Source organism: Hyperoodon ampullatus, assembly GCF_949752795.1.
Source record: "Hyperoodon ampullatus genome assembly, chromosome: 15".
Classification (NCBI taxonomy): Eukaryota; Metazoa; Chordata; class Mammalia; order Artiodactyla; family Ziphiidae; genus Hyperoodon; species Hyperoodon ampullatus.
Window position 1 is genome coordinate 15,073,105 of NC_136928.1, and position 25,685 is coordinate 15,098,789.

At 59.0% G+C, this 25,685-nt stretch overlaps 3 protein-coding genes across 3 annotated transcripts; all 3 read right to left on the reverse strand.

The window, feature by feature from the left end:
• Nucleotides 1-3,422: 3,422 nt before the first annotated feature.
• ANKRD23 (ankyrin repeat domain 23) lies at nucleotides 3,423-7,608 on the reverse strand (the record flags this gene model as incomplete). Its single annotated transcript, XM_079720613.1, is given in 13 exon segments — nucleotides 3,423-3,518; nucleotides 3,595-3,604; nucleotides 3,606-3,691; nucleotides 3,835-3,896; nucleotides 3,899-3,926; nucleotides 4,024-4,122; nucleotides 4,213-4,311; nucleotides 4,560-4,685; nucleotides 5,818-5,862; nucleotides 5,866-5,946; nucleotides 6,148-6,208; nucleotides 6,477-6,526; nucleotides 7,582-7,608. Coding segments are annotated over 13 exon segments (870 nt in total).
• Nucleotides 7,609-10,356: 2,748 nt separating this feature from the next.
• Nucleotides 10,357-15,215, reverse strand: ANKRD39 (ankyrin repeat domain 39; the record flags this gene model as incomplete). The annotated part of the gene is made up of 4 exons (XM_079720827.1): nucleotides 10,357-10,757; nucleotides 13,422-13,625; nucleotides 13,964-14,067; nucleotides 15,116-15,215. 4 exons carry the CDS (start codon nucleotides 15,213-15,215, stop codon nucleotides 10,614-10,616), a joined length of 552 nt encoding a protein of 183 aa, XP_079576953.1. The 3' UTR covers nucleotides 10,357-10,613.
• A 1,894-nt stretch (nucleotides 15,216-17,109) lies between these two features.
• SEMA4C (semaphorin 4C) lies at nucleotides 17,110-24,064 on the reverse strand (the record flags this gene model as incomplete). Its single annotated transcript, XM_079720903.1, has 14 exons — nucleotides 17,110-18,394; nucleotides 18,522-18,592; nucleotides 18,681-18,838; nucleotides 19,798-19,910; nucleotides 20,029-20,251; nucleotides 20,347-20,491; nucleotides 20,764-20,939; nucleotides 21,047-21,198; nucleotides 21,296-21,412; nucleotides 21,535-21,631; nucleotides 21,707-21,805; nucleotides 21,952-22,014; nucleotides 22,341-22,489; nucleotides 23,956-24,064. 14 exons carry the CDS (start codon nucleotides 24,062-24,064, stop codon nucleotides 17,565-17,567), a joined length of 2,502 nt encoding a protein of 833 aa, XP_079577029.1. The 3' UTR covers nucleotides 17,110-17,564.
• Nucleotides 24,065-25,685: the final 1,621 nt, after the last annotated feature.

Consider the following 25,685-nt stretch of genomic DNA (forward strand, 5'->3'; position numbering starts at 1 on the left):
ATACAGAACTGTTCCTCCCTAGGATCTCCCTCCAGCAGACCCTTTTAGAGCCCCCACCCCACCCCCTCTGGCCAATATCCCTAATTCCTGGCAACCACTAATCTGTCCATCATCTCTATAATTTTGTCATTTCAAGAATGTTGTATAAATGGGATCTTACAGTATGTAACCATCGGGACTGGCTTTTTTCACTCAGCATAATGTTCTGGAATCTCTTCCAGGCTGTTGCACGTGTCAATGGCTCATTCCTTTTTGATTGCTGTGTGGTGTTCCATCATATACTCAACTGTCCTGTCTAAGGACATCTGGGTGGTTTCCAGTTTTTGGCTATTCCAAATAAAGCTGCTATGAACATTCATTACAGGTTCTTGTGTAAACATTGGTTTTCTTTTCTCTTAGCTAAATGTCTAGGGAGTGCAATGGCCAGGTTGTATGGTTACTGCATATTTAAGTTTTAAAAGAAACTGCCAGACTTTTTCAGAGTGCCTGTACAACTTTACATTCCCACCAGCAATGTGTGAGTATTTTTCCACATCCACTCCAGGATTTGGTATTGTCACTATTTTCTATTTTAGCCACTCTGGTAGGTGTGTAGTGCTATCTCATTGTGGGTTTTATTTGCATTTCCATAATGGCTAATGTATATTTTTTCATGTGCTTGTTTGACCTTGTGAAATGTCTGTTCATGTCTTTTGCCCATTTTCTAATTAGATTGTTTTTTTTACTGCTGAGTTTTGAGAATTCTTTATATATTCTAAATACTAGGCTTTATTGGGTTTTTGGTTGGCAGATATTTTTTCCTAATCTGTAGCTTATTTTTTCATCCTCTTAACAGGATTCTTTTGCAGAGCGAAAGTAAGTTCGTGATCCATTTTAAGTTTCTTAAAAAAATTTTTTTTTGCCTATAGATGTCCAGTTCTTTCAGCACCATTTGTTGTAAAGCATATCTTTCCTCCGTTGAATAACTTTTGCACCTTTTGGCATATTTGCTATTTCTGGGTTGTCTGTTCTGTTTCTTTGACCGATGCGTCTGTCTCTTCACTGGTACCACACTGTCTTGATTATTATAGCAATTTATTAGGTCCTGAAATCAAGTGGACTGATTTCTCCCACTTTGTTCTTTTCCAGAGTTGTTTTAGCTTTAAATTTTAGAATAATCTTGTCTACATATACAAAGAAAAATCTTGTTGGGATTTTGGTAGGAACTGTGTTAAACCTGTGTATCGATTTGGGTGGAACTGACATCTTTACTCAGCTGCATCTTTCAATCCATGTGTGTGTGTCCATTTATTTAAATCTTTGGTGTCATTTGTCAGCATTTTGTAGTTTTCAGCATACAGGTCCTTAGATGTTTTATTAGATTTACACCTAAGTGGGTTTTCTTTTTAGCAATTACAAATGGTACCGTGTGTTTAATTTTAGTATTCAAATTCAGTCATTGTTAGTATGTAGAAAAAAGGTTTTTGTATGTTTATCTTGTATCCTGAGATCTTGCCGGAACTCCCTTATTCTAGGTGGGGGTTTTTTGTTTTTTTTTGGCTGTGACGCATGGCATGCGGGATCTTAGGTCCCCGACCAGGGATCAACCCTGTGCTCCCGCCCCCCGCCGTGGAAGTTTGGAGTCTTAACTACTAAGCTGCTGGGAAAGTCCGTTTTTTTGGTTTTGTAGATTCCTTAGGATCTCCTACATAGACAAGCATGTCATCTGTATGATAATGCTGATATATCCGGGTCCAAACCTAGGGATTCTGATTTAATCCATCTGGACATCAGGATTTTTAAAATCTTCCCTCTTGATTCTAATAGGCAGTCCAGGCTGAGAAGCCCTAGACCGCCCTGCCTACCTGCTCTGCCCCTGGGGACCTGTCTTGCTGTCAGGCCGGCATGGTTATCAGGCTTGGGTTTCTGAGGAACTGGCCCCTCTCAGCCCAGAAAAAACAACCAGGCCGTGATGGATAATCAACCAGTTTTAATGAACAAAAACTACTGATACGTATAAAAAGGTATTTTTGTCTGTCACTTAAGTGTCCCCATTTCCTAGATGGGAAGTGTCCTGTCCATGGACTTGAACGCCTGTTTCTCCCATGGCCCCAGCGTCTGGGTGCACGGGGCTCTGTCAGGACAGGGCAGGAGGTGCCCATGTGAGGGGAAGGCGTGTGGCCCCTGTTGGGAGCTCTTGTCAGCTTTTTCATAGAATAGAAATTGCCTTGTCCTTGGCCTGAGAAGGCCACCAGTTAGACTAAAAGTAACTGCTGCAAAATGGATATCAACCCAGGTTCCTTACGTGAGGGAGGCTAACCTTCATCTTGGAGCCCCACCCTCTGCCTGTGGTTCTCAGTTTAGGGCAGAGCTGTTCTAAGAGTCACCTTCTGGCATGTAAGGACCTTGCCCGCCAGCAGTACAGCACAGGTCTGCACCAATGCAGCGTGACCAGGACAGGACAGTGAGCGGGGGGAGCTTTAGGGGAGCGTGTGGAGGTGGGGCCTCGGGCCACCCCCAGTCGGTGGAGGAGGGAAAGGGGCGGGTGAGCTCGGAGCCCTCCACGTCCCGCCTCCGAGGGTCAGGGTGAAGCAGCACGGCCGCGGCTGCGGGGGCCACGTGAGAGCACGCACTCTAGTACCAGGGCCGGGGTGACGTCAGTGCCGGAGGCAGAGGAGGGTTACAGGCCACCGCCCCAAAAGTTGAGTGGGCCGCAAGCAATCCCCAGCACCCGGGCATGTCCCCCTACAAGGGGAGGCCACCAGATGGCCAACCAGAGGGCAGCGGGCAGGCCTGTCCGAAGCCTTCGACAGAGGGCACAAGGTTTCCCTAAAATAAACAGCTCCAGCTCGTCGGCCTTGGGGCTTCTGAGGCAAGCAGGCTGGGGCTGGCCTTCTGTGCAGGGGTGCTCAAAGCCGTCCAGCAGCCCCCTCCAGACGGCCAGACCCGCCAGGCACGGAGGCCCCTGGAGAAACCTGCGCCCAAGGGCATCTGCTGCTGGCCATGCACCGAGTCACCACCTGGTGGCAGGAGGGCCCTGGTGCAGGGCAGAGCCTAGCCGCCTCCTGGACCGAGAACCAGTGGGCACCGAGGAGCCCTGGCACAGGCCCCAGGGAGCTCGAGGCTGTCCCCGTGCTGCTCCGTCCTGGGCCCCCACACTCCTCCACTGCCCCTCATCTGGACCCACTTTGTTTCCTGCACCCGCCTGCCACCCCCGGGTCCTCTGTGTCAGCCCCCAGCTTGCACCCCGGCGGGGACCGGCTCAGCCTGGGACAGAAAGCCAGGGAGGCTGGTCTGACAGGGCTGCCTGGAGGCACGGAATCAGCCCTGAGCGGGGAGTCGTGACGGAGGGAAGACCAAGCAGGTGAGACACGTGAGTGGCACGGGGGTGGAGATGACGGGATGGAATGGTGGCTGCGAGTGGCCCCGAGGATCGGCTGTTGTCAGCACTGGGTACGGGGGTGCCCCACGTGGACCTGCAGTGCTTCCCAGATGCCCCACTGCCAGTCCTGGGCCAGCTCCACTGGGGTCACTGAAGCCTGGGGACAAGGACTCCAGGTGAGTCCCCACTCTCCTCCCCGGAGCTGCCTGCCCCGCTTGCTCGCTTGCACTCACCGCATCCTCAGGCCAGCCCGGCCCCGTAGAGCAGCAGCACCTTCACAGCTCTGTAGTGGCCGGGCTGCACCGCCTTGTGTAGAGCCGTGTCCCCTTCCCGTCGAGATGGGGGCGGCGTCCTCCTCACCTCCACTTCCCCGGGGAGGGTCAGCTCAGCAGCTACTGTCGCTGAGCTCAGGCTGCCTTAGTCGTGGCCCCCGGGGATGAAGCCACCCCAGCCCGGGACAACCAGACGCCTACCTTGTCCTGTGCGTCAGCGCAGGCCCTGCAGGCGACGAGGTGCTGCAGGCAGTCGCGGTGCACACGGCCATGTGCAGGGGCATGCCCCAGATCTAAGGGAGTGGTGAGGCTCAGTGTCATTCCAAGCTGGCAAGGCCGTGTCCCAACCCCAGGAAGAGCATCGGGCCGCCCCACAGCCTGTGCCCTCCCCTGGTCCCGGGCATTGACCCGGGCGCCCCGGTTAAGCAGCTGTTTGAAGATGTCCAGGTGCCCTCCACGGCAGGCCCAGAACACAGGGGTCCCGTCCGGCTGCAAAACAAAAGCACCAAAGTAACCCTGACCTGCAGAGATGCCAGGTGGGGGGGTCTGCCGTGGGGATGGCCCTTCCCTGGTTCTCACCAAGTCCCGAGCGTCCACGGTGGCACCCGCCTCCAGCAGCTTGTTCACGAGCTGGCTGTGACCCTTCGGACAGGCCCAGTGCCAGGCCGTGTGGTGGAGCTGGGGTGCTGCGGACGGGAGTTAGGTGCAGGGAGCACGGCCACCCCCGGAGGTCCCACCCGCGACCCCGTTCCCAGAGCTGGTAACCTGAACAGAGCTGCTTACTCCCCCGTCGTGTGAAGGGCCTCTCCCTCCAGACTCAGGAGGCATCATGGGACCCGTGCCCCATAAAACAGAAAAGCCCTGCAGTTTTCTAGGCTCTGACTGGACCATGCTGAAGGCCACACACTTGCACCCACCCTCGCTACCTTGTCGTGGGCATTGGGGTCCTCTCCGTCTGTCAGATACTTGTCAGTCAGGGCTTCCTGGTTCTCGGCAGCTGCCTTCAGGAACGCCTCCAGGTCCCCGGGCTCCAGCTGGGCCAGAGGCTGCGGCTGGATAAGTTCAAGGACGAGACCAACTCACTCCCCACACTAGGCCTCTGGGACACACAGCCTCACCAGTCTAGCCAAGTGGTTCCAAAGAGCTGGCGGAGGACCAGCACACTGTCGGTTTATACAAATAATAGATTTAAACACTTGCCCCCAGGACTTCCCTGGTGGCGCAGTGGTTATGAACCCGCCTGCCAATGCAGGGGACACGGGTTCGAGCCCTGGTCCGGGAAGATCCCACATGCCGCCGAGCAACTAAGCCTGTGTGCCACAACTACTGAGCCTGCGCTCTAGAGCCTGCGAGCCACAACTACTGAAGCCCGTGCACCTAGAGCCCGTGCTCTGCAACAAGAGAAGCCACCGCAATGGGAAGCCCATGCACGGCAATGAATAGTAGCCCCTGCTCGCCGCAACCAGAGAAAAGCCCGCGCGCAGCAACGAAGACCCCACGCAGCCAAAAATACATAAATTAATTAAAAAACAAAAACACTTGCCCCCAGAAGATTCTGACTGAATAGGTACGGGGCAGGGTTACGGATTGACTTGTGTTCCTCCCCCCAGTTCATATTGTTGAAGTCCTAACCCCAGTACCTCAGAACGTGACCTTATTTGGAAATGGGGTCATTGTAGCTGTAATCGGTTAAGATGCCGTCGTACCGGAGTAGGGTGGGCCCCGGTCCAATACGAGTGGTGTCCTTATTGAGAAGGGACAGACCTTTGGACACAGGCACGCAGGCAGGGAGAAGGCCACGTGAGCTCAGAGGCAGAGATGAGGGCGACGAGGCCACAAGCCAAGGAACACCACCAACCCCAGAAGCTGGGGAGAGGTGTGGACGGATCCGCCCCCAGAGCCTCAGAAGGAACCAACCCTGCCTGCCGACTCCCTGATCTTGGACTTCCAGCCTCTGAGACGACCATAAATAGCTGTTGTTTAAGCCCCCAGTTTGGGGTACTTGGTTCCGGCAGCAGCCGTGGAAAACAACGCCGGGGGCGGAGGGCCCCCTGGTGCGCGCTGTGCAGCCGTGGTGGCAGTGTCACTCCTCCCCAGGCCTCCCACAGGGACGGGGTGGGGGGGCTCCTGCTCAGGCACTCCAGCCCTGGTGTGGCACTCCCACGCACCCGCCTTCCCGCTCACCTTGACCTCAGGCTCGGGTGCCCTGGCAGGGACTCTGCGTTTCAGTCACTTTTCTGTCCATCTTCGAACCAACGTTTCCAGGTCAGCCAGGCTCTCCGAGTTAGCTCTGGGACTGCTGAATCTTTCACGCTGGGGCGGAAAGCAGGCAGAAACAGGCCCACGCCAGCCATTGGCTGCTGGCCACGGCAACCCCGGGGCAGCTCCTGGTTGTTCTAACCCTCGTCTTCCCAGCCGCAGGAGAAGCGCCGCGCCCAGGCTGTCAGACCCCGAGCCCCGGGCTCGCGGCACCCCCGCTCCACCTGCCCGTGCCCCCTGCCCCCCGCCACTCACTCTCTCCCTCTCCTCGTCCAGTTCCTGCCTCTCCCGGGCCTCGGCCTCCTGGGGCCCCAGCCTCCAGGATCAGACACTCCATGTCCACGTCCCAATTCTTTCCTTTCGACTCTCCACTTACCTATAGGAACAGACAAAGAATCAGAAAAATTAGGAGGAGCCCTTAGAAAACACAACTGTGCCAGACAGGGGGGTCCTGCCAGGAGCTGACGTACAGAGATTAGTGATCTGGATGCGGATCTGAGAGCTGGCCTGACCCCTCTCAAAGCCCCATGGCAGAGTGGGCCCCGGCCGGCTCCCTGACCCCCGTGCTTCTCGCTGGCTCTCACCACCTGCAGCAGCGCCCGAGGCCCGGGGGCTGACTGCTGCTCACTCCGTCCTGTCACAGGAACCCTGCGGCCGGGGCCTGACGCCACATCTATTTATGCTGCTGGGCTGCGTCCAGGTGAGCTCAGGGCCTCCCTCTTGGGTGGTTGTCCTTACATTCCTACCCTATCACACCACACTGCCACCTGACCCCAAGCCCAGGGGGACAAAGGAGATGCCTCCCGGATAAAATTCTGAATTCCTATGTTCAAATTTTCCCTCTTCATGAAGCTATGTTTCTTCATGATAAAATGGGGTAAAACTAGCACTTACCTCTTGGAGCTATAAAGATGAAATGACTTACCGGTGCTGTGCTTAGGGCAGAACCCACCAAACAATGGTCCATTCTTTTCTTCCTCCCCCGGCCCCCAGCCCCGTGTTTCAGCGGCTGGGGAGCCCTGAGGAATAAGCACGTTGAGGGGAGAGAAAAGGCTGGAATGATACGATGGCAGGGCTTCCAGCCACGTAGAACTACATTCCATTCCCTTCTAAAGCGAACTCAGGCAGCCTAACACTTCCTGGGCCCTGCAACCCGCCTCCCAGCAGCGGCCGTCCTGGGCTGCGGCCAGCAGGGCCCTGGCCCGCAGTGGGGCTTGTGGGGCAAAGTGACGCCCCGGGCCTCGCTACCCTCCATGCCCCATCCCTCACAACAGACATCCCAAAGTGTCACTGGTGTGCCTGCTTCTCTCACTGCCCAGGGAACTCGAGCGCCCTTCTCCTTGTCCCCAGCCAAGGCAGCCAGACCCTCCAGACCATTTCCCCCGCAAAGACCATCAACGCAATTGAGCTCAGCCAACACCCAGCCACACTTGTGTCTCCCGGGGTAACCCACCACTTCCCGTTCCTCTTTGGCCATCACAGTCCAAGGCAAAACCCACTACACTCAAGGATTTTCTCGTCTACCATCACCAGACGCCTCTCTCACTGTCTCCCTCTCTTGCTCCTTGGCCCCTCACCACCTCACACGAGAACTAGGCAGACAGGCCGGAAAAGAACTACAGGTTTCTACTCCTAAAACCTCCTCAGGCACCAGAAAGGAGCTGCCCAGCCTCCGCTCCACGTCCTCACCAACTGCTGGATGCTGACGAAGTCCATGGCGCCCCCTGCTCGTCACGCCCCCAGTGAGAGGAGCCGAGCAGCTCAGCCCTTTTATAGGAGAGCTGTCGGGGGCCGGGGGGGCAGGGCAGAGGCTCGGGCCCCGGCCAGACAACTCCGTGGCTCCGTAACACCCACCAAAGTACCGGTGTGGGCACACAGCCCACTGCGGGCGCGGGAGAAAGAGCTGTTTTGAGCTGAGTCAGTTGCATCCTCAGACACCCCCCATCCTGCACCTGTGCCATCCCCCCCGCACCTACTCAGAAGTGATTCAACCAATAAACACACATCCTGGGTGCTGGGCCACCAGCCCAGGTTCAGGGGGAAATGGCTCCCATTCTCCTAAGTGTAGATGCCCTCGAGAAAAAGAAGTGAGCCTCCACGTTGCTGTAGGTCTGGCTGCCTGAGACCCTGGGAGACCCAGCCCAACTGCCCTGGCAAAAGGAAGCCAGACTCCTAAAGAGGACCTCTAAAGGACAGGCACAAGAGGCCGACCTCTGCCTCAGGAAGCTTCCTGGCTGCTACAGGAGGAGATCAAGTGATTTCCCAACTCCCGGCCAGTTTCTAGGCCGCCTGGGCTGCTCCTGGTGGTGGCTTCCTTCCCCAGATACCCACCCTGCTCCCTCACCACTGTGACGGTCAAGGTCATCGATTAAGCTAGGCCACCATCAGAAGCCAAGCCCAGCCCGTCATCAGCCCCTCATGCCTCCTGAAGAGCCTCCCACGGCCGACACGCAGGTCCCCCACCAGGGACCTGGTGGACCTGGGCACGGAGACGCCCTTCGCCAGGAAGGTGAGGTTCAGATCTGCTCCAGGTCCAAGTACGAACGTTAACCATTAATCCAGTTGCAAAGCAATCAGCCTGCAGCTACCAAAGCCAAACTTCCTAATTCTCCCTAAGACACCAAGCACATCTTCCACCCAGCTGTGCCTTGAATTCTGCCTTGACCTTTGAAGGGAAATCTGATTGCTCGTGTCACTCCGATTCTGGAGTCTTATTCACTAGCCATCAGATTGCCTAGTGAGTAAGACTCGGGGCAACATGAGCAGAGATGACCAGGACGAGCCAGTGGGAGGGAGAACCGTGGATCCAGGGCAGCCCAAGGCCCCGCCCACAGCTGGCTTCTTGGTGACTGCTTCCAAGCTCTGAGACCCAGGGAGCCCAGAGCTTCTGAGAGAAACTCCATCCTTATGCTCCAGGGTGTTTTTGTCAAAGGTGATTCTTGAGGAGGGAAACGGTTACCTGGAGGAGAGTGAGGGGAAACCGACAAGGACAAGCAGGACTTCAGCTCTGGGCTCCACTGCCTGCCGCACAGAGACTCCTGTCCTCCAGCGTCCGAGGGTGAGGGCACCGATAGGCTGCATCAGAAGTTCTCGGCAGGAGACTTACTGGCATTCACGTGAAACTAATTGGTATTAACTTAATACTGGTATAACTTATCCAACAAAAAACTTACTTCTGGTAAAAAAATCCAAACATAGCAGATCAAGCTCAGGACCCCCTTGGTTAAGTACTCTTGCCATGGAGCCTGGGGAAGCCACGGGTACAGCTTAACACACAGCTTCCTCACGCTCCTCCTGTGTGTTGTGTGTACGCACCTACACGTTTCTACATGCTTTACGTACTCACGACTCAGCACTCTTTCCACAGTAGCGTACACTGCACTCAAAAGTGCCAGAACCTCACCTACCCCGTGCTGCGAACACCCCATGCTCCAATCCACACGTTTGAAAATGCCTCTGTAAATAAACATCTTTGGGGACTTCCCTGGCAGTCCAGCGGTTAGGATGCAGCGCTTCCACTGCAGGGGGCATGGGTTCGATCCTTGGTCGGGGAACTAAGATCCTGCAAGCCTCTCGGTGAGGCCAATAAAACCCCCCAAAAGCAAACATCTTTGTGCACACAGATGAATATTTCTCTAGGGACCTACAGAGAAATCAATGTATTGGCCCTGTTCACTTAAATTTTAATAGATATTGCCAAACTGCCATCCACACCGGCGGTAACCCATTTCCATGAACAGATAAAAACAAACACAGTTAAGATAAGGAACAGCATCAAAGAGAAAAGAAAAAAGATCTATATAATTATGTACATACATATATATAACAAAGGATCAATATCCAGAATATATAAATAACTCCTAGGAATCAAAAAAGAGGAAAATTTTAGATGGACAAAGGGTACAGACAGGAAGGTCACAGAAGACAGGTGTTCAACCTCACTAGCAATTAGCGATGCAACAAAGCAGTAGCACTTGGTAGTCTATCAGACGGTTAAAATGAATGAAATTGCTATAAACGCAAGTGTTGGTCAGGTTCTGGGGAGGTGGGAGCTCCCATACACGGCCCGCACGGTGCCGGGCACCCTCCCCAGCACTCCCCAGATATTCACTCGTCTCACCCCCATGTGGACTCTGAGGCGGCCCCACTGTAGTCACTCCCACCTTAGAGATGAGGACGCCGGGGACTTCCCTGGCGATCCAGTGGTTAAGACTGCGCTTCCACTGCAGGGGGCACGGGTTTGATCCCTGGTCAGGGGAACTAAGATCCTGCATGCCGCGAGGCAAAAAAAAAAAAAAATGAGGACACAGGACAGATGGGTAAAGTGACTTGTACCCAGGTCACTCGGCTAGAAAGCAGCTGTTCGTTTGTCACATATTCCACAGTTTCTTCTCATGCTTACATACTTCTGTATCTTCAGATTTGGGTCTTTTCTCGAAATTTATTTTTGTGCGTGGGATGAGGTAAGGATATAACTTTATTTTTTCCAAACGGAGAGATGTTTCCACATGAACTAATTTAGAATACGGTCATCTGTCCAGGCTGGAGCACCGGCCGCCCCACCAAATCGCCGCCCTTGCTTCCCCAGTGGCCAGAATGGGGCTCTTCCAGGGTCTTCCAGCCTCAGGATCCCACCCTGTGGCTCGGGCGCTGACCGAGGCGGGGGCTTGGAGGGCTCGTCCGTGTACCCCACACGCAGCCCGTGACAGGAGCGGGGAGACTCAGCTGGCCAGCAGGTCCCGCAGGTCACTGTTGCAGGGCAGCAGGTCACAGGCGAGTCGTGCCTTCCGGTCGCGGACGGCCTTCAGGGCTGGGCTGTGTTGCAAGAGGAGGGAGCAAACGTCCACGTGACCCTTCTCAGCGGCCTGTGGGGAGAGAGGCCCGGATCAAAAGCTGCACCCCACTGGGCCCTGTACTTTCTTGCTCCACTTCTGGGGCCCTTTTAGTCCGAGAAAAGGTCTCGTGGAAATGGAGGCGCTGGCCGTCTGAGCCGGTTTCCCCTAACCCCTGCCAAACGGCAATGATGTGCTGCAGGGTGGTGGGGCACCCTGGTGCCACTTGGGCAGTCAGCTTGAGCTTTTCTTCCTTGTGTCCTTTGCTCACTGGCCATGCTTCTTTGCCCAGGCCTGCACATTAAGAACAAGGACAGAACCCTGGATCTCTAAGCATCTTTACAAACATTCAGATTGTCTATAGGGTGCTGGGTGCCGTGGGCACAAGACTCAGACACGGCCCCTGCCCTCTGGGAACTTTCAGATGAGCGGAGAGAAACAGGCCCAGTACCCAGCTTTCTCCTCGTCCCCTCGGAGATCAACGATCCCAATCTGGATGTCAATTTCTAACCTACATCCTCCAAAAAAGAACAGTATTAAGTGATTTACACAGATTATCTTACTTAACTTTTACAATAACCATCAGAGGTAGGAGGTATCATTATTTCCACTTTATAGATGAAAAAACTGAAGCTTATAAAAGTTGAGTAACTCGCCCAAGGTCACAGAGCTAATGTGGCAGCATGGGGAATTCTAAGCCAGGTCTGTCTGACCTCAAAGTCCGAACTCTCAATAGCTACGTCATATCACTATATTCCCTACTCCTCCCAAGAGACAAATTAAAGGGCTACGGGGGCTCCTGAAAGGTATCAAAGTTAATGTTAGTACCAAACACCATCTCAAATTTGAATCTAAATCTTTATTCAGCATAAATATTATCTTGATGAGTACAGACCTGGGATTCTCAATTTCACTGCTTCAATTCAGGCAATAGTGTGTTGTGAGCAGTTGTAAGATGAATTCCGAATAATTTTTGGCAAAAGAAAGTGCCAATGTTTGCAGAAGGAAGGGAGGGAGGCAAGCAAGCTGAAAGGAAGGGACGATTCATATTCCTCACACACGTGCATTCCTTCAATTTCACGAGAATGCCGCAAGTGCGGGTGACACCAGCTAGGTCCAACCACGGCAGTGTCCTGCCTATCAACACCCATCATGTGAGCTGTGGCAGTGAAACACTCAAGTCAACACCAGTTTAGACCACTGAGAAACGAGCAACCTGCCTCTCCAACCAGCAAGGGTCTCAAAACAAAACAACCCCCAGCTGCTCACTCAGCACCTGAGCTCAGTGCTGAGGCCACAGCAGGAAACAGGACCAATCCCAGCTGCCTCCAGTGAGACGGAGCTCACACAGGGAATTTCCAGAGAGAGAAGAGTCAGAAGTCAAGCACAGGGTGCCTCCGGGCATCCGGGTGCGTGAGCTGTCCTCCTCTGAGGAAATGGGAAGGCTCTCTGAGGGCGTGATGTAGAAGCTGCAATCCAGAAGGAAGGACAGACACAAGCCAGAGGGAAAAGGGTGACGTGAGGCATCCGGATGGGAAGAGATGTTGTCTACGGCCTGCACGTGACAGAGAAGCAGGTTCAAGAAACTGAAGACGACTAGCGGGGCAAGGACAAGCGGGCAGGTAGGCAGGGGCTGACCCCAGGGGGCCTGTGAACCAGCTTAAGGACTTGGTAAGAGCAAAAGCCTCCGAAGGACTCTAAGGCATGGCACGGTCAGAACTGCTTTTTATTGTTTTTGGTTTTTGTTTTGTTTTTTTTTGCGGTACGCGGGCCTCTCACTGCTGTGGCCTCTCCCGTTGCGGAGCACAGGCTCCGGACGCGCAGGCTCAGCGGTCATGGCCCACGGGCCCAGCCGCTCCACGGCACGTGGGATCTTCCCGGACCGGGGCACGAACCCGTGTCCCCTGCATCGGCAGGCGGACTCTCAACCACTGTGCCACCAGGGAAGCCCAGAACTGCTTTTTAATCCATCACTCTGGGAGAAAATCAGTGGGGCTAAGAGAGGAACAGGTTTGCACACAAAGGCCGTTAAGTATGCGTCAACTGCGTCTCAAAGATGCACAAGAAATCAGTAAAGGGGATGCCTTAAGGGAGGGAAGGGAAGACAAAGGGACGGGGGTGGGGGGGCGGGGAGGGAAACTTGTGTCCACGGTAGACATTCTGTACTCCTCAAACCGTTCACAGCGGTAAGTGTTTCTAGTCAGAAAACATTTAATTAAATGATCGCTCTGATCATTTTGTGGAAAGCAGACTAGAAGGGATAGGCAAGAGTGGGTGCAAGCTTCAGAAAACTACGTGGAAAAGCATTGAGGACACGTCATCAAGGGGAAGAAAAAGAAAACGACACCATACGTTTAGTTCTAATTTATGTGCGCAGGAAACATGCCGGAAAATTATACGTTAACCCTAAAGTGATGAGAGGTGAGCACTGAGATTACAAATGATTTCAATTTTCTACTTTATGCTTTTCCGTTTTCCCCATGTTTTCTACAGTAAACACATTGTAACTTTTACTTTTTTATTTTTGGCCACGCCTTGCGGGATCTTAGTTCCCCGACCAGCAATTGAACCTGGGCCCACGGCAGTGAAAGGGCCGAGTCCTAACCACTGGACGGCCAGGGAAATCCCATGTTATAACTCTTCCAATGAGAGAAGACAAGTTCTTGCAACCTGTGAAACTTCCAAGAGGGGACCCACCTTGTGCAGACTGGTCATGCCGTCGTCGTCCACCAGCCTGGGATTGGAGCCGTGCGACAGCAGGAGCCGGGCGATGTCCGTGTGCCCACAGTAGCTGGCCCGGTGCAGAGCGGTGGCTCCCCCGTGGGTCTGGGCATCACACTTGGCCCCGCTCTCCAGCAGGAACTGGCACACGGCATAGTGCCCGTTGCGGCTGGCATAGTGCTGTGGGGAACAGAGCCGGGGTCAGGGGGCAGAACCCCGGCGGGGGGTGCCCCCTCTGGCACCTGGGTGACCAGGGTGAGCCTTCATTCCTAGCTTCAGTTTCCGCCACTGGAAAGTGGAGATAATAACCTACCTCGCAGAATCCTTATGAGAATGAAGTTAAATAACTAATGCAAAGCACTTATGCTAATTAAAAAACCCCCAGGTTCACGTGATACTTAAACAGAAACCCTGCTGGGAGAGGAGGAAGGGTGGGAGAAGAGAAAATGCAAACATCATCCCCTCCCCACCCCCACCCCCCGAGAGCAGGAACCCTATGAGGCTCATCCCCAGCTCACCAGAGCCGTGTAGCCGGCAGAGTCAGGCTGGCTGGGGTCTGCTGACTTCTGGATTAAATACTTCACTCGGCCCAGGTCTCCGTTCAGGGCTGCAGACCAGATTCCTGCAGGACAACCCGAGCACTGAATAACGCTGAATGACTGGGGGCTTCCAGCGCTCCCTTTACCTCCTGACTTCTTGTTTTCTCATCTATAAAATGGAAATTCATGGGTTCAACAGATATTAACACGAGCACCTCCTCTGTGTCAAGGATTGTGCTGGGTGCTGGCGACATCGCTGTGAGCAAGACAAACAAGGGGCTTGTCTAGCCAGGACAGGAGACTGGGCAGACACAGTCACCCTTCTTCCCACTGCAAACACACCAGTGTTGGATAAAGTACCGTTTAAGATGCTTGAATATATAGTCACAGTCAAAAGGAAGAAAAGGACGTTGCCAGGTGACAGCGCAAAGTGAAAACCACAGCCAAAGTGGTGAACAGTCACCCCATCTGTGGAATCCCGAGAGTCCTCAGAACCCTCCCACAACTCAGGGGCTTTGGCTGGAACGCCTGAGCGAGCAGCGTCTGGAGCCAAGTCGGCCGTGCGCACGGTGAGAAACCAGACAGAGCCAGGCTCTGTGCACAAAGCCGGGGGTGGCGAGTGGAGCAGCAAGGATAGTCTGGGGCAAAAGAGTTACCCCGCTGAGCCCACAGGTAGGGATGACATCGCCTGCCTCGAGGTCATCTCTGCCGTATCTCACGCCTGCAGTGCCCACACGCAGCCCCCCAGTCTGAAGCTCCATCCCCACGGGGTGGGTGCAACACCCTGGCTGCAGGCTCTGCTGCCCCGGGGCAGACCCGGGAGCAGGACTGGGTGTCCTGGGGTTGCACCAGGTGAGGAGCCGGGCCCAGCCGCACCACTGGAGAAAGTTCCTGAAACCAAAGCCTGTTTCCCGACCTGCACGCGAGCCGGTGTTTCTAATGTCGAGCTCCCGCCGGGTCCCTGGCGGGCTCTCACTACGCGGGAGCGGTGAACCCACCGCCCGCCAACGCTCCGACTAGGTCCCCAGGCTGCCTCCCCCTCGGGGCCCCGGTTCTCGGCCACCTCCTTTGCCCTGGGGGCCTGGGGACGCCGGAAGGCGCCGGGCCGGTAGGGCCGCGCGCCCGCCTCACCCCTCTCGAAGTCCATCTCCTCCAGCGTCTGCTGCACGCCGGGAGCCGCGCTGGGGCGGGAGCAGCAGGGGCCTTCGGCGGAGGGCCGCGGCACAGCCATGTCACCCTCGGCGCCCTCCCACCCGCTTGCGGGCGCGGACGCGGGTAAGGTCACGGGCACGGGCGCTGGCGCGGCCTCGGCGGGCGGGGCGGGCGCAGCGCTGCCCACCCGCCCGGCCTGACCACTCGGCGTCCGCGCGAGCCACGGAGCCGACCAATCAAGCGTCTGGGTCTGAGCCCGGGAGCCAATCGCGGCGGTGGGGTGGGACCTGGGGGGGCGGTGCCTGGCCGCGCCCGCCCGAAGCGGCCACGCGGGGGCGTCCCAGGCTAAGCGGAGGCCGGGGCGCGCCCGCTGGAACCCAGGGGGGCGGGGGTGGGGTGGGTCGGGAGCATTCATGTGGCGCCCTTCCAGGTTCTCTTCGTCCCACCGGGCTCCCCAGGGCAGGGGGTCGCCGGGAGCACCCCAAGGTCCTTTACCCCGCCCTTTCCCCCACCACGCGGGCCCAGGAAGACGGCTCACCGCGGCGGCGCGGTGACCACTTGAAAGGCTGCGCGACACCCTCCCTCCTCTCGCCCCTCCTGCTCACTTTTTAAAACCCCGTGGGAGGCAGGTAGTCATGACCTGTCCTGCCGCTGGGAGGACCTGCACGTAGGCCCGGGGGGCAGGGCCTGGAACCCTCAACCCCACAGTGGGCACCTAGTTTACCGAATCAACCTTCCTGTATCAAGACGTTCTCTGGGCTGTGGGTTAGTGACCGTGCAGGACGCATAGCGTGCTCGTCAGCAGATGCCAGCCCTCTCTTAACAGCAGGACGCCCGGCAGCAGCCTATTCCAGCCACAGCAGGCACCCCCAGACCGGTCAAGGGTACAGAGAACTGGCTGCCTCTGTGTGTGGGCGTGAATTATAGAACCCAGGCGGGGTCCTGTTTTTCTTACAAATATCTGGGCCCTGCACGGCTCCTTCCATAGGACAGGGGCTTGGTGCCCACCGGGTGGCAATGGGGAAAGTCCCCTATGGCGTGTAGCTGAAGCATTCAAGGCTAACACAGTCTGGAGGGTAAAGGCTGGAAGTCATCTTTCCTCCCTTAAGCTGGCTGGGAGCCCCATCCTCACACGAGCCAGCCCACACCACCTTAAGCTGCTTCTAGGAAGTTCCCCTCCTCGGCCCCCTCACTCCCATTTCCCCTTCCCAGAGTTCTGGGAAGCCAGGCCCCTCCCGCTCTCATGCTTCAACTCCCCGTGCCCTGACTTCTCCCTTTGGCCAGAAGCCAAGGCTGGCTCTCAAGAGGCTGTGGCCCTGGTCTGGCTCCCAGCCCGAACCACCACTGTGGGAAAACATTGGCGCCTGGGCTGTCCCCCCTTCCAGAGAGGGGCACAGGCAGGAGGGGGACCACTGAAGGAAAGGGCGGCTGCCCCAGGACTGGGGCGGGGGCAGTCCAGCCCCACTCGACCCACAGGGAGTCTCTCTCTTGGCACCCAGAAGGTTCTGGCCCAAATGTCTTATCTCCGTGACAGGAACAGCTTCATTTTCTCCATTTTATTTGTCCATATAAAAATACTCAAATATTTACAACAAATAAATACGCGGGGACACAATAAGTTACACTGTGAGAAGCCCTCCTCCTGGGGCTGGGAGAGGATGTGCCGCATCCACAGCATGCCCGCCCTCTCCTTCCCTCCCCCTCCCCTCCCCCCACGCCACCTTTCCCAGCCCTGCCAGGGAGGACAAGTATAAAATACCACTGAATCCCAGGGCCAAGCGGGAGGCCCCTCCCACCCTTCCCCCAAACACACAGGAGGCTCCATCTCCCTCCCCCCACCCTGAAAACATTCACAGCCCCGGGAGTGGGACCAGGCCCACCCCGGAGCCCTGGACTCCCCCAGAGGCACAGCACCCTGCCCAGCCCACCCCCGTATGTACATGGCTGCCCCCCACTGGGGACAGGCGGGGGTACGAGAGGCAAAGTGATACAACCCCTTCCCCTTCATAGCTCCAGTGACCCACCAGGAGGACCCCAGGCCAAGGGAAGACTTGACAGAAACAGGAAGACTATGTCACACACCCACACACACATACGTGCACACGTCCACAGACACACATGTATGTACACAAACACACCCACATCTCCAACTTCCACCTTGAAAGGTTTTGGCTGCTGGGGTCCCGTGCGTCTGTGATTCACAGCCCCTCACAGAGGAGGAAGGTGCCCTCTGTTGTGAGGCTGGTGCCCCGGTGAGCCACACCAAGTGGCAGTGCCCGTGCTGAGAGAGCAGGTCCTCATGGCCGGGCGGTGCCGGGCAGGGTCCGTCCGGGGCAGAGCAGGTGCCCGTGCCATGTCCCTGAGGTAGCTGGTGCCTGTGCAAAAGTAGGAGCCGCGCCTCCCACGCCGCCCCGCCGGAGGGGTCCCCTCACACCGAGGACTCCTCGGGGTTGGAGTCCGGCAGCTGCTGGCGCTGCTGCAGTTTGCGTCTCAGCTCGTCGGCGAGCTCGGGCAGCGGGTGCCCGAGGCTGCCCCGGTCCTCCCCTCCCAGCTGTAAGCGCACGTATCCGTTGGCATTGGAGTTCCGCCCACCCCCCAGGTGGAGCCGGGTTGGAGAAGGCAGGGGCTGGCCGGGGATGCCAGGAGGCGGCGAGGGAGGCCCGCCGCCGGGCTGGCACCGGGCGTGTCCAGGAACGATCTTGAGGGAGCCGTCCGAGTAGTAGTAGCCCACGGGGTCCCAGAGTTTCTCGTCCGTCTCGGGGCCGGGCCGGAAGGGGGGGCTGGTGGGCTCCTTGGGCAGCTCCAGAGGGTACACCAGGGTCCTCTCGGCTGCCTTGGCGCCCTTCTCCAGCTCCTCCCGCAGCCGCCGGCGCAGGGACAGAACCAGCAGCAGCAGCACAAGGCACACGGCCCCCAGGGCCACCACGGCCAGCCACACCAGCCCCAGGCTCTCCAGGGGTGCCCGGGCCTCCAGGGTCACCGACGGGCCCGCCACCACTGCCACCAGGTAGCCTTCGGCAGCCAGCCGGGCCCCCTGCTCCTCCGAGAAGCAGTGGTAGGCCCCGGCGTGGCGGGGCTGGGCAGCCATCACCACCAGGGCCTGCAGCCGGGCGTCGTAGAGGAAGGAGCCGGGCTGCTCTGCAGGCAGCTCCCGGCCCCCAAAGGTCCAGCGGGCGTGGGCGAGGTTGGAGGAGAGGCGGCAGGGCAGCACCAGGTCTGTGCCTGCCACCACCGTGATGTTTTTGGGCGTGAGCCTGACTGCAGCGGCAGAGAAAGCAGAGCAGAGAGTCAGTGCAGGAAACCCAGGCCGGGGGGCGGATGCAGACACTCCAGCTCTGGCCCAAGGCCCACCGCCCCGGGAGGGGGACTAAAAAAAACAGCTCACCTTTCTTACTGCCCCGGAAGTTACAAATGCTTGAGGTGTCTGAGACTGTCACGTGCTGGATCAGCAGGGATCTGGTGGGGGAAGCAGAGGCCATCAGCGTCCCAGCTCTAAGCCCCCTCCCCTCCCTGCTGGCCCGAGCATGCGCAGAGCCCCGCTCACCCGGAGTGGCCGCCCACGGCCATGCAGCGGCTGGTGTTGACGCTCCAGGCGCAGTAGGGGTCCCGAGCAAGCACGCAGTCAGCGCAGGAGCGGTACTTCACACAGTCGGCCAGGGGCAGCTGGACCAGCTGGGAGCGGGAGCCCGCAAAGAGCAGCTTCTGCCCGAGAAGCACAGGAGGGGGGTGAGCCAGGCCTGGACATGGCCTGGGGGCGGCTCAGACCGTTGCCAGGGGGCACAAGGGGCCCAAAAGGAAAAGGGGGCTGTGCTCAAGTCCTGAGGAGGGAAATCTGAGGACTGAGAACGCACGGAGGGCTTACTACAAGCCAGACGCAATCCTAAGCACCTTACAGATGTGACCTTATTAGAAAGGAACAGCAGACCTGTGAGGCCGAGAAATATAATCACACACACGCGCGCACACACACACACACACATACACTCACTCACTCACTCCAGGACAGTATAAATAGCGCAGGAAGTTCAGTTTCCGCAGGGCCCGTCAGCCTCACAATAGCACCAGCAGAGCATAAGGCGTTTTCCTCTGTTTGAATGGTGATTGCCAATTTGTGTGTTTCTTCAACCACAGACTTTGTTTCTGCCATTATTCCACGTTCTGGAGAAACAACTTGAGCCACCACAGGTGGTGAAAGGCAAGCGTGTGAAGGTGCCACAGATACGCCAGGAGAGCGCAGAGCAGGAGCAGAAGCCGAGAGCGGCACTGCAGGGGACGGCTGAAGCCGCTGGGGGCAGGGGGCAGGGCTGGAGGGCAACGGGGGCCGGTGGGCACGGCGACATCACGAGGGCATCACGAACCGACACAGCACAAGGCCTGGCCAACAGTGGCACCGGCAGAGAAGAGGCACAGCGCAACCCCGAGGGGCCTGAAGAAAGCGCACAGAGCAGCTGCCAAGGCCCCGTTCTGGGAACGCAGCCCCGCCAGGACCAGGCTATATATAAAACATAATGCCCGCAGAGCGCGGATTCCGTTAGCGCTCTCATTCCTGGGACCCGCCCCAAGCTACCCGAGGTGGCTCAGGCATCTCCCCACCCCTGTAGCGGCCAAGCACACGACCAGGGGAGGCCTGGGGACAGTGGTGGCTGGGGCCTGATTACTACCTTGCTCCGGGACAGGACCAGGCTTTCCACCGGCTCCTGGTCAAACACCTGCAGCTCCTCAATCAGGTGGACCCAGGGCCCCAGGCTCACGGCCTTGAGCAGCCAGCCATCTCCTGTGGTGGGGGTGGGGGGAGGACAGGTGTAAAGAAAAGGGCAGGAGGCTCTCCCCGCCTGGGGCACACAGGCCTTCGCCCAGTCCCCAGCGGCCAAGGCCATGCCCCCTGGGCCCACCTGTGCCGATGAACAGCACTGTATAGGTGGCTCCATCAAGCCCCGTGACGCGGTCGGCCACCAGGTGGGTGAAGTTGGCGTCTTTCTTCACCAGCAGGGGCCGGCCCCACCGAGGCGCCACCTGCTCCTCCATCAGCGGGTGCTTCTTGATGAAGTTGAGGGTGTTGTCTGGCAGCTCCAGGGAACTGGTATAGCCGTGGCGTCGGTGCCAGTTGTTGATGCACTGGGGGCGGGGGTGGGGGAGGGGGGAGCTGTCAACCCTGCGGGAATGGCACTGGAGGGGAGGACACAAGCGCGCCCCTGCCCCGGATGACTCACCGAGCCGGGCCGCGGGCTGGGTACCGGGTCGGTGTAGCGCCCCCACTTTTGGGCTTGCTCATGGTACTCCTTGTAGGGCCCCTCGAACACCCTCTGGATCTCTTCCAACTGGTACTCACAGACTGCTGACAGGTCCATGTCACCCCTGTCACAGCAAGAGAGGGACCCCCAGGGTCAGGCCTGGGGCGACCACAGCTCCGGGCATGCAGCGGGAAGGCAGGGCCCAAGCACAAGAAGGTCACGGGCCCACGTGACGTGACGGCGGCTCCAAGGGCCACCGGGGACAGAGCACGGCCCGCCTCCCGCGGGGGGCTTTGCAAAGGGACAGGCGCCTGGACGTCCCCCGAGGCCTGTCCCTGTCAGACCCAACCTGCGGACCCGCTCCTCCCCACCCCCAAGGGCTCCCGGCCAACTCACCACCGCGCCCGAAAAACCCCGAAGAAGGTGGTGTTGTGCCAAGAGGCGTCCTGCAGGGTATGCAGCGCCTGCAGCTGGTTGAAGTAGAGCTGCCAGTCGGGCGCGGCGCACACCAGCCGCGCCTTCAGGAACGTGGTCCACTTCCTCTGCAGCGTCCGCGCGCCCCCCACGTCACCCTGCGGGACAGCGAGGGGACGCTGCCGGTCAGCCCCGCCGGGCCGCCGCGCTCCCGGGGCCGCCCGCCGCGCTCCCGGGTCGCCCGCCGCGGGGGGGGGCTCTGTACCTTGCAGACTCGGGCCACGCGGGCCACCACCTGCTCGGCGTAGCAGTCGTACTCCACGGCGCGCTCGCTGAAGAAGAAGTACACCTTGTCGTCGTCCCCCGTGAAGCTGCCCACGCTCTCCGGGATGTAGGCGGAGCCCACGAAATGCGGTTCTGCGGGAACGGGAGGAGGGTCAGCCCGGGCGCTGGGCCCTCGCGGCGCTTCCCACCCACGGCTGCCCGGTGGGCTGGCCGGCTCCTCGGGGCTCACCGTTGAGCCAGAAGGCCAGGTACTCCGTCTTCATGGCGTGGTGCGGCCCCATGTTCCGCAGGATGACGGGCTCCGTGCCCAGGAAGTTGTTGAGCGTGGCCGAGTACAGCTCCCCGTCTACGGGAGACAGGGGGTCAGCCGGACCAGAAGCGAGGTGCGGTTGCACTCAGGCCACACGGCCCCGGAGTGGGAACAAGTCCTGGGGGAACCCCCCAACCTGCAGCGGGACACCCACTCACCCACAAGGAGGCCGGTGTGGCCCTTAACTGGGTCATAGGGACACTTCCCTTTGCCATCTTCGAACTCGCCACGCTCCAGGGTGAAGGTGAGCATGTCCTAGGGGAAGGGAAGAGGCGATGAGAAGGCGACGGGGATCGGTCGAGGGGGCTGGGGGAGAGGAGCGGCACTCACAATGTACGTGCACTTGGGCTGAAAGGCGTAGGTACCGCAGACGTACAGGTGGGACGCGTTATATGGCTGCAGGAAGCGGATGAAGTTGAAACACTCCGTCTGGGGAGAGAGTGGCATCAGTTAAAGTATGAGGGCCCCGGACATGGGGACACAAGGACCCGGACCAGCACTGGGACAAAGGGGGCTCTGCGGAAAGAGTGTGCACCATGCCCCCCGCCCCCGCCAGCAGTGTCCCAAGCACCCACCTGGTTACTCTTCCCTTTCTGGGTACACTCGGCCTTCTTCTCAGCTGGCGCCTCCCATGAGATCTGGGGACAGGGAGGGGACACGTCAGCCATGTCACAGGTACATACTGGGCATGTGCTACTAGCACGGCTCATGGCAGCAACGTGGGGAAGCCAAGTGAGAGGACACGGTCCCCACTCTCTGGGAGCTTATTCCAGCAGAGGTCAGAAGCCCCAGCTGCCCCAACGCGGTGGACCCAGTAAGTGCTGCAGACTCGGGGGAAGCAACATGCTCACCGAGGAGAATGGGGTGGGGGGCAGCTGAGCCGAGGGGACAGGCTGGCCAAGCGAAGCCCCTCCGGGTCCTGCCTCTCTCACCCCCGTGTGCCTCCCGCTCCCCCACCTCTCACCACTCCCTGCAGCTCCAGAGCCTCCACGCTGAAGGCAAACAGGGCCTCCCGGGCCCCTACGTACAGGAGCCCGGTCTGCTCGGTCAAGGTCAGCGTCAGAAAGTCCTGGATGCCCGTCTGGGAGAAGCGCCGCACCACCGTGGCCAGCTCTGCAGGGACAAGGCCAGAGAGAGCAGGGATGGGGTGAGCGGACTTTCCTGGGACTCCGGGAGGCCCCCCCCCGCCCCAAAATCAGCCCTCCTCTATGCGATGGTCACCCCTGGTCCCCACATTAGAGCCAGCACCCCACAGGCAGATGCCAGCCAAGCCCCCTGACTGGTAGGAAAGGGCATTTTCTGAACAGGCTTTTGGCTCTGACAGCTCCACCCAGGCCTCCCTGGCCTTTCCCAGCCAGGGCGGAGGCAAATCTGGGCTGGGGAGGAGGAAGGAAGGATATCTCAGCCACAGCTTCCGGTCAGAGGAAGCCATCAGGCCGATGGCTCTCACTCTCAGGGTCAGCAGCGCTGCCCCCCCTCCCAGCTTCCTCAGCGGCTGCTTCCTTCTTTGCTCTGCTGCCTGCTGCCCTCACCAGGGTCCAGCCAGGCCCTGGACCCTGATCCAGCAGGGCAGGACGGACAGAAGTTGTGAGCGCTCCTTTGACTTAGGAAACCCTTCCCTCCAGTGGGACCCAAATCTGGGCTGTTAGGGATACAAGCACAGCCGGCTATGGGATGAGGAGGGATGGCAGGAGATGGAATCGGGCTGGGAGGCCAGGCCAGGGAGGTCAGTGGAAACTAGAAGCTGGGGACCAGAGATGGCGCTGAAGCCTCGGGGCTGGGAAGCCCTGTTGCCATCCGCCAAGCAGGGCGCTATGATATTCGCGTAGTCACAGGATTCCTACGTCAGCCCCCAAAATAGCTGCCGACCTGTCCTCAGGGTCCCTCTAAACCAGCCTTAGTCTTTGGAGCCAACGATGGGCCCAGACATAGGCTGGCAAGGGAGGGCTTCGTTAGCACGGAGAGGAGCCTGTGGGAGGTGAGCTCATCCCGGGTCCCCAGAGCACACGGATGATACAAACACCTGACATCACCTCCGCATACAGGTGTGTGAGCACAGAAGGGCTGTCAGGTCTGCCGGCCCCCCACGCAAGCACGTGCATGCGTGCGTACACCCCCCCACACTCTAGGGCCACCAGACAGCACAGTGTCAGGGCAGCAGAGGGGGGTCTGTCATATCAGGGTTGCTAAGGGGCCTCCTGGGGGCGGGCGGTGACACCCTTCACCTCATGCCCATCCTGACCCAGGTTTCCCTCTTTAGGTTCTCAGTGCTAGCGATAAGTCCAGAAGTGAGGCATGGGGAGAGTAATGCAGGATGGTCACTCTCTCTTGTGTAACAGGGGCAGCCGAGCCAGGTCCTAAGTGTCAGGAGGGATCCTCTAGGTCCTGGCCTGGACTACCAGTTCTGGGTCCCTAGGGCCACTCACTCACATTTCTCAGTAAGCTGTGTCACATACATCAGTGGGCCTCGAGCCCGACTGCAGAATACAGCTGGCACGTCCTAGAGGGCAATTCCTTAGCACCCCTCTTCCCCCAGGAGTCCCTCCTGGCCTCCCGCTCCCCGCCCTCCAGGCACTCACCCCCAGAAGATACCGTCTTCCGGGGCACCAGGTTCCACCACACCTCAGCCCCAATGCCCAGGCCCCACAGTCCCACTGCGAGCAGCCAGACGGCCCAGTGCGTGGCCATGGCACACGCCCTGGCACTAAGCTCCAGGCCAGCTGCCCTGCTGGGGGAAAAGAAAGGGTCAGAATCACAACCAGAGAAAACAGACCAGAAGGGGGCCCACACAGCCGTGCCAGGAGGCACCGACAGGACGGAAGACCTGATCCGTCCTCCCCAGGACTCCCCCGTGCCCCAGGCCCTGGAGCAGAGACCTAGTCCCCTCCGACACCTGGCCTCAGCCTCTACAGCCTCCAAAGGGACCATGGGGTCTCCCTGGGGGGAGGGAGAGAGCTAAGTCAGCTGCAAGAGTGGACACTCGGACGACCTCCGGGCCCTCCCCGACTCCTTCTCTTCAACAGGAAGTTGTTTAAGAAAATAAAAAGGGGACCCCCCCTCCCCCCCTCAGGCCTGACAGATTCGAAGGATTTCTTAAAATAACCTCTGGAGGCAGGACCTGGCCCTACTGGGGCTCCAGCCAGCTCCAAGACCTAATTCTGAGACGCAAACCCCTCAGCAGGGTGATAAGCATGCGGTGGGGCAGGCGGTTGGAAAAGACCCCCAGGGAGGACTCGGTGCATCAGGCCTGCGGGGGTCCCGGCCCCAGCCTCTCGCCTCCCCCAGCGCAGACAATAGCCGGGCAGAGCCCCAAACCCCGTTCCACATCACAGGGCTGAAGTGGGGCCGGGAGCTGGAGGGGCCCCGCTTCCCGAGGCCCCTTTGTTGCCCAAGAAGGAAGGCAGGAAGTGGGTGGGATGGGCGTGGAAATGACCGGGGCCTCATCCTGTTCCTTGCACAGGATCCTAGGAGACACCAGCCCTCGGGCTGAGGGGCGGCGGGACAACGGAGCCCGCTCCGGTCTCATCAGGGATCTCCTGGCGGCGCTTTCAGGCGGGGGCTGGGGGGAAGTGAGGACCCGGTGGGGAGCGCCAGGGGGGTTCCTCCTGGACCGAGGAGGGCGCCCCGAGCAGGGCCGGCGCCTGCTGCGCTCTCCCGGGGTCTTGACGAACCTTCCCAACTCAGGGATCGCGCTCCCAGGACCCCGGCCAGGGCAGGCCATCTGGATTAATTTCCACTGCTCCAGCCCTCCAATGCCGAGAACAGAGACACAGAAAGAAGCTGGGTCTATGCTCACCCCAAAACAAAGGGTCCCCGCCAACACCCCGTCCCGGGTCCCCCCCGCCCCCGGATTCTCCCCTCCCCCAGCTCCGGGGATTTGAAGGCAAACAAAGCGGCGGCGCTGGGAGCGTGGCGGAGCCCGGCCTGCGGACGCCCCCTGTCGGCCCAGTAACCCAGCGCGGGAAGGGCGGGGGGGGCAGGAGATGGGTTCACCCCCCCCCCCACCCGTCCCCCAACACACCCCCAGCCGTCCCTCGGCCCCTTACCCCAGGCCCGGGCCGGACCCTGCGGCGCGCTCCAAGGCTCTGCCGGCACAGCTCCTCCCCGGAGCAGCCCCGGAGGTGGGGGTGTGTAGAGGGGTGCGGGCTCCCGGCGGCGCGCCCCCCACCCTTGCCCACCCCGAGCGGCGGGCCGCGGACGGCGCCCCCGCGGCTGCAGGGCGAGCACTCCAGCCGGGGACTGGGCGGCGCGGCTCAGGAGCCTGGCTTTCCAGGACAGCCCGCCTCCCCAGCGGAGCGGGCGCGCGGCC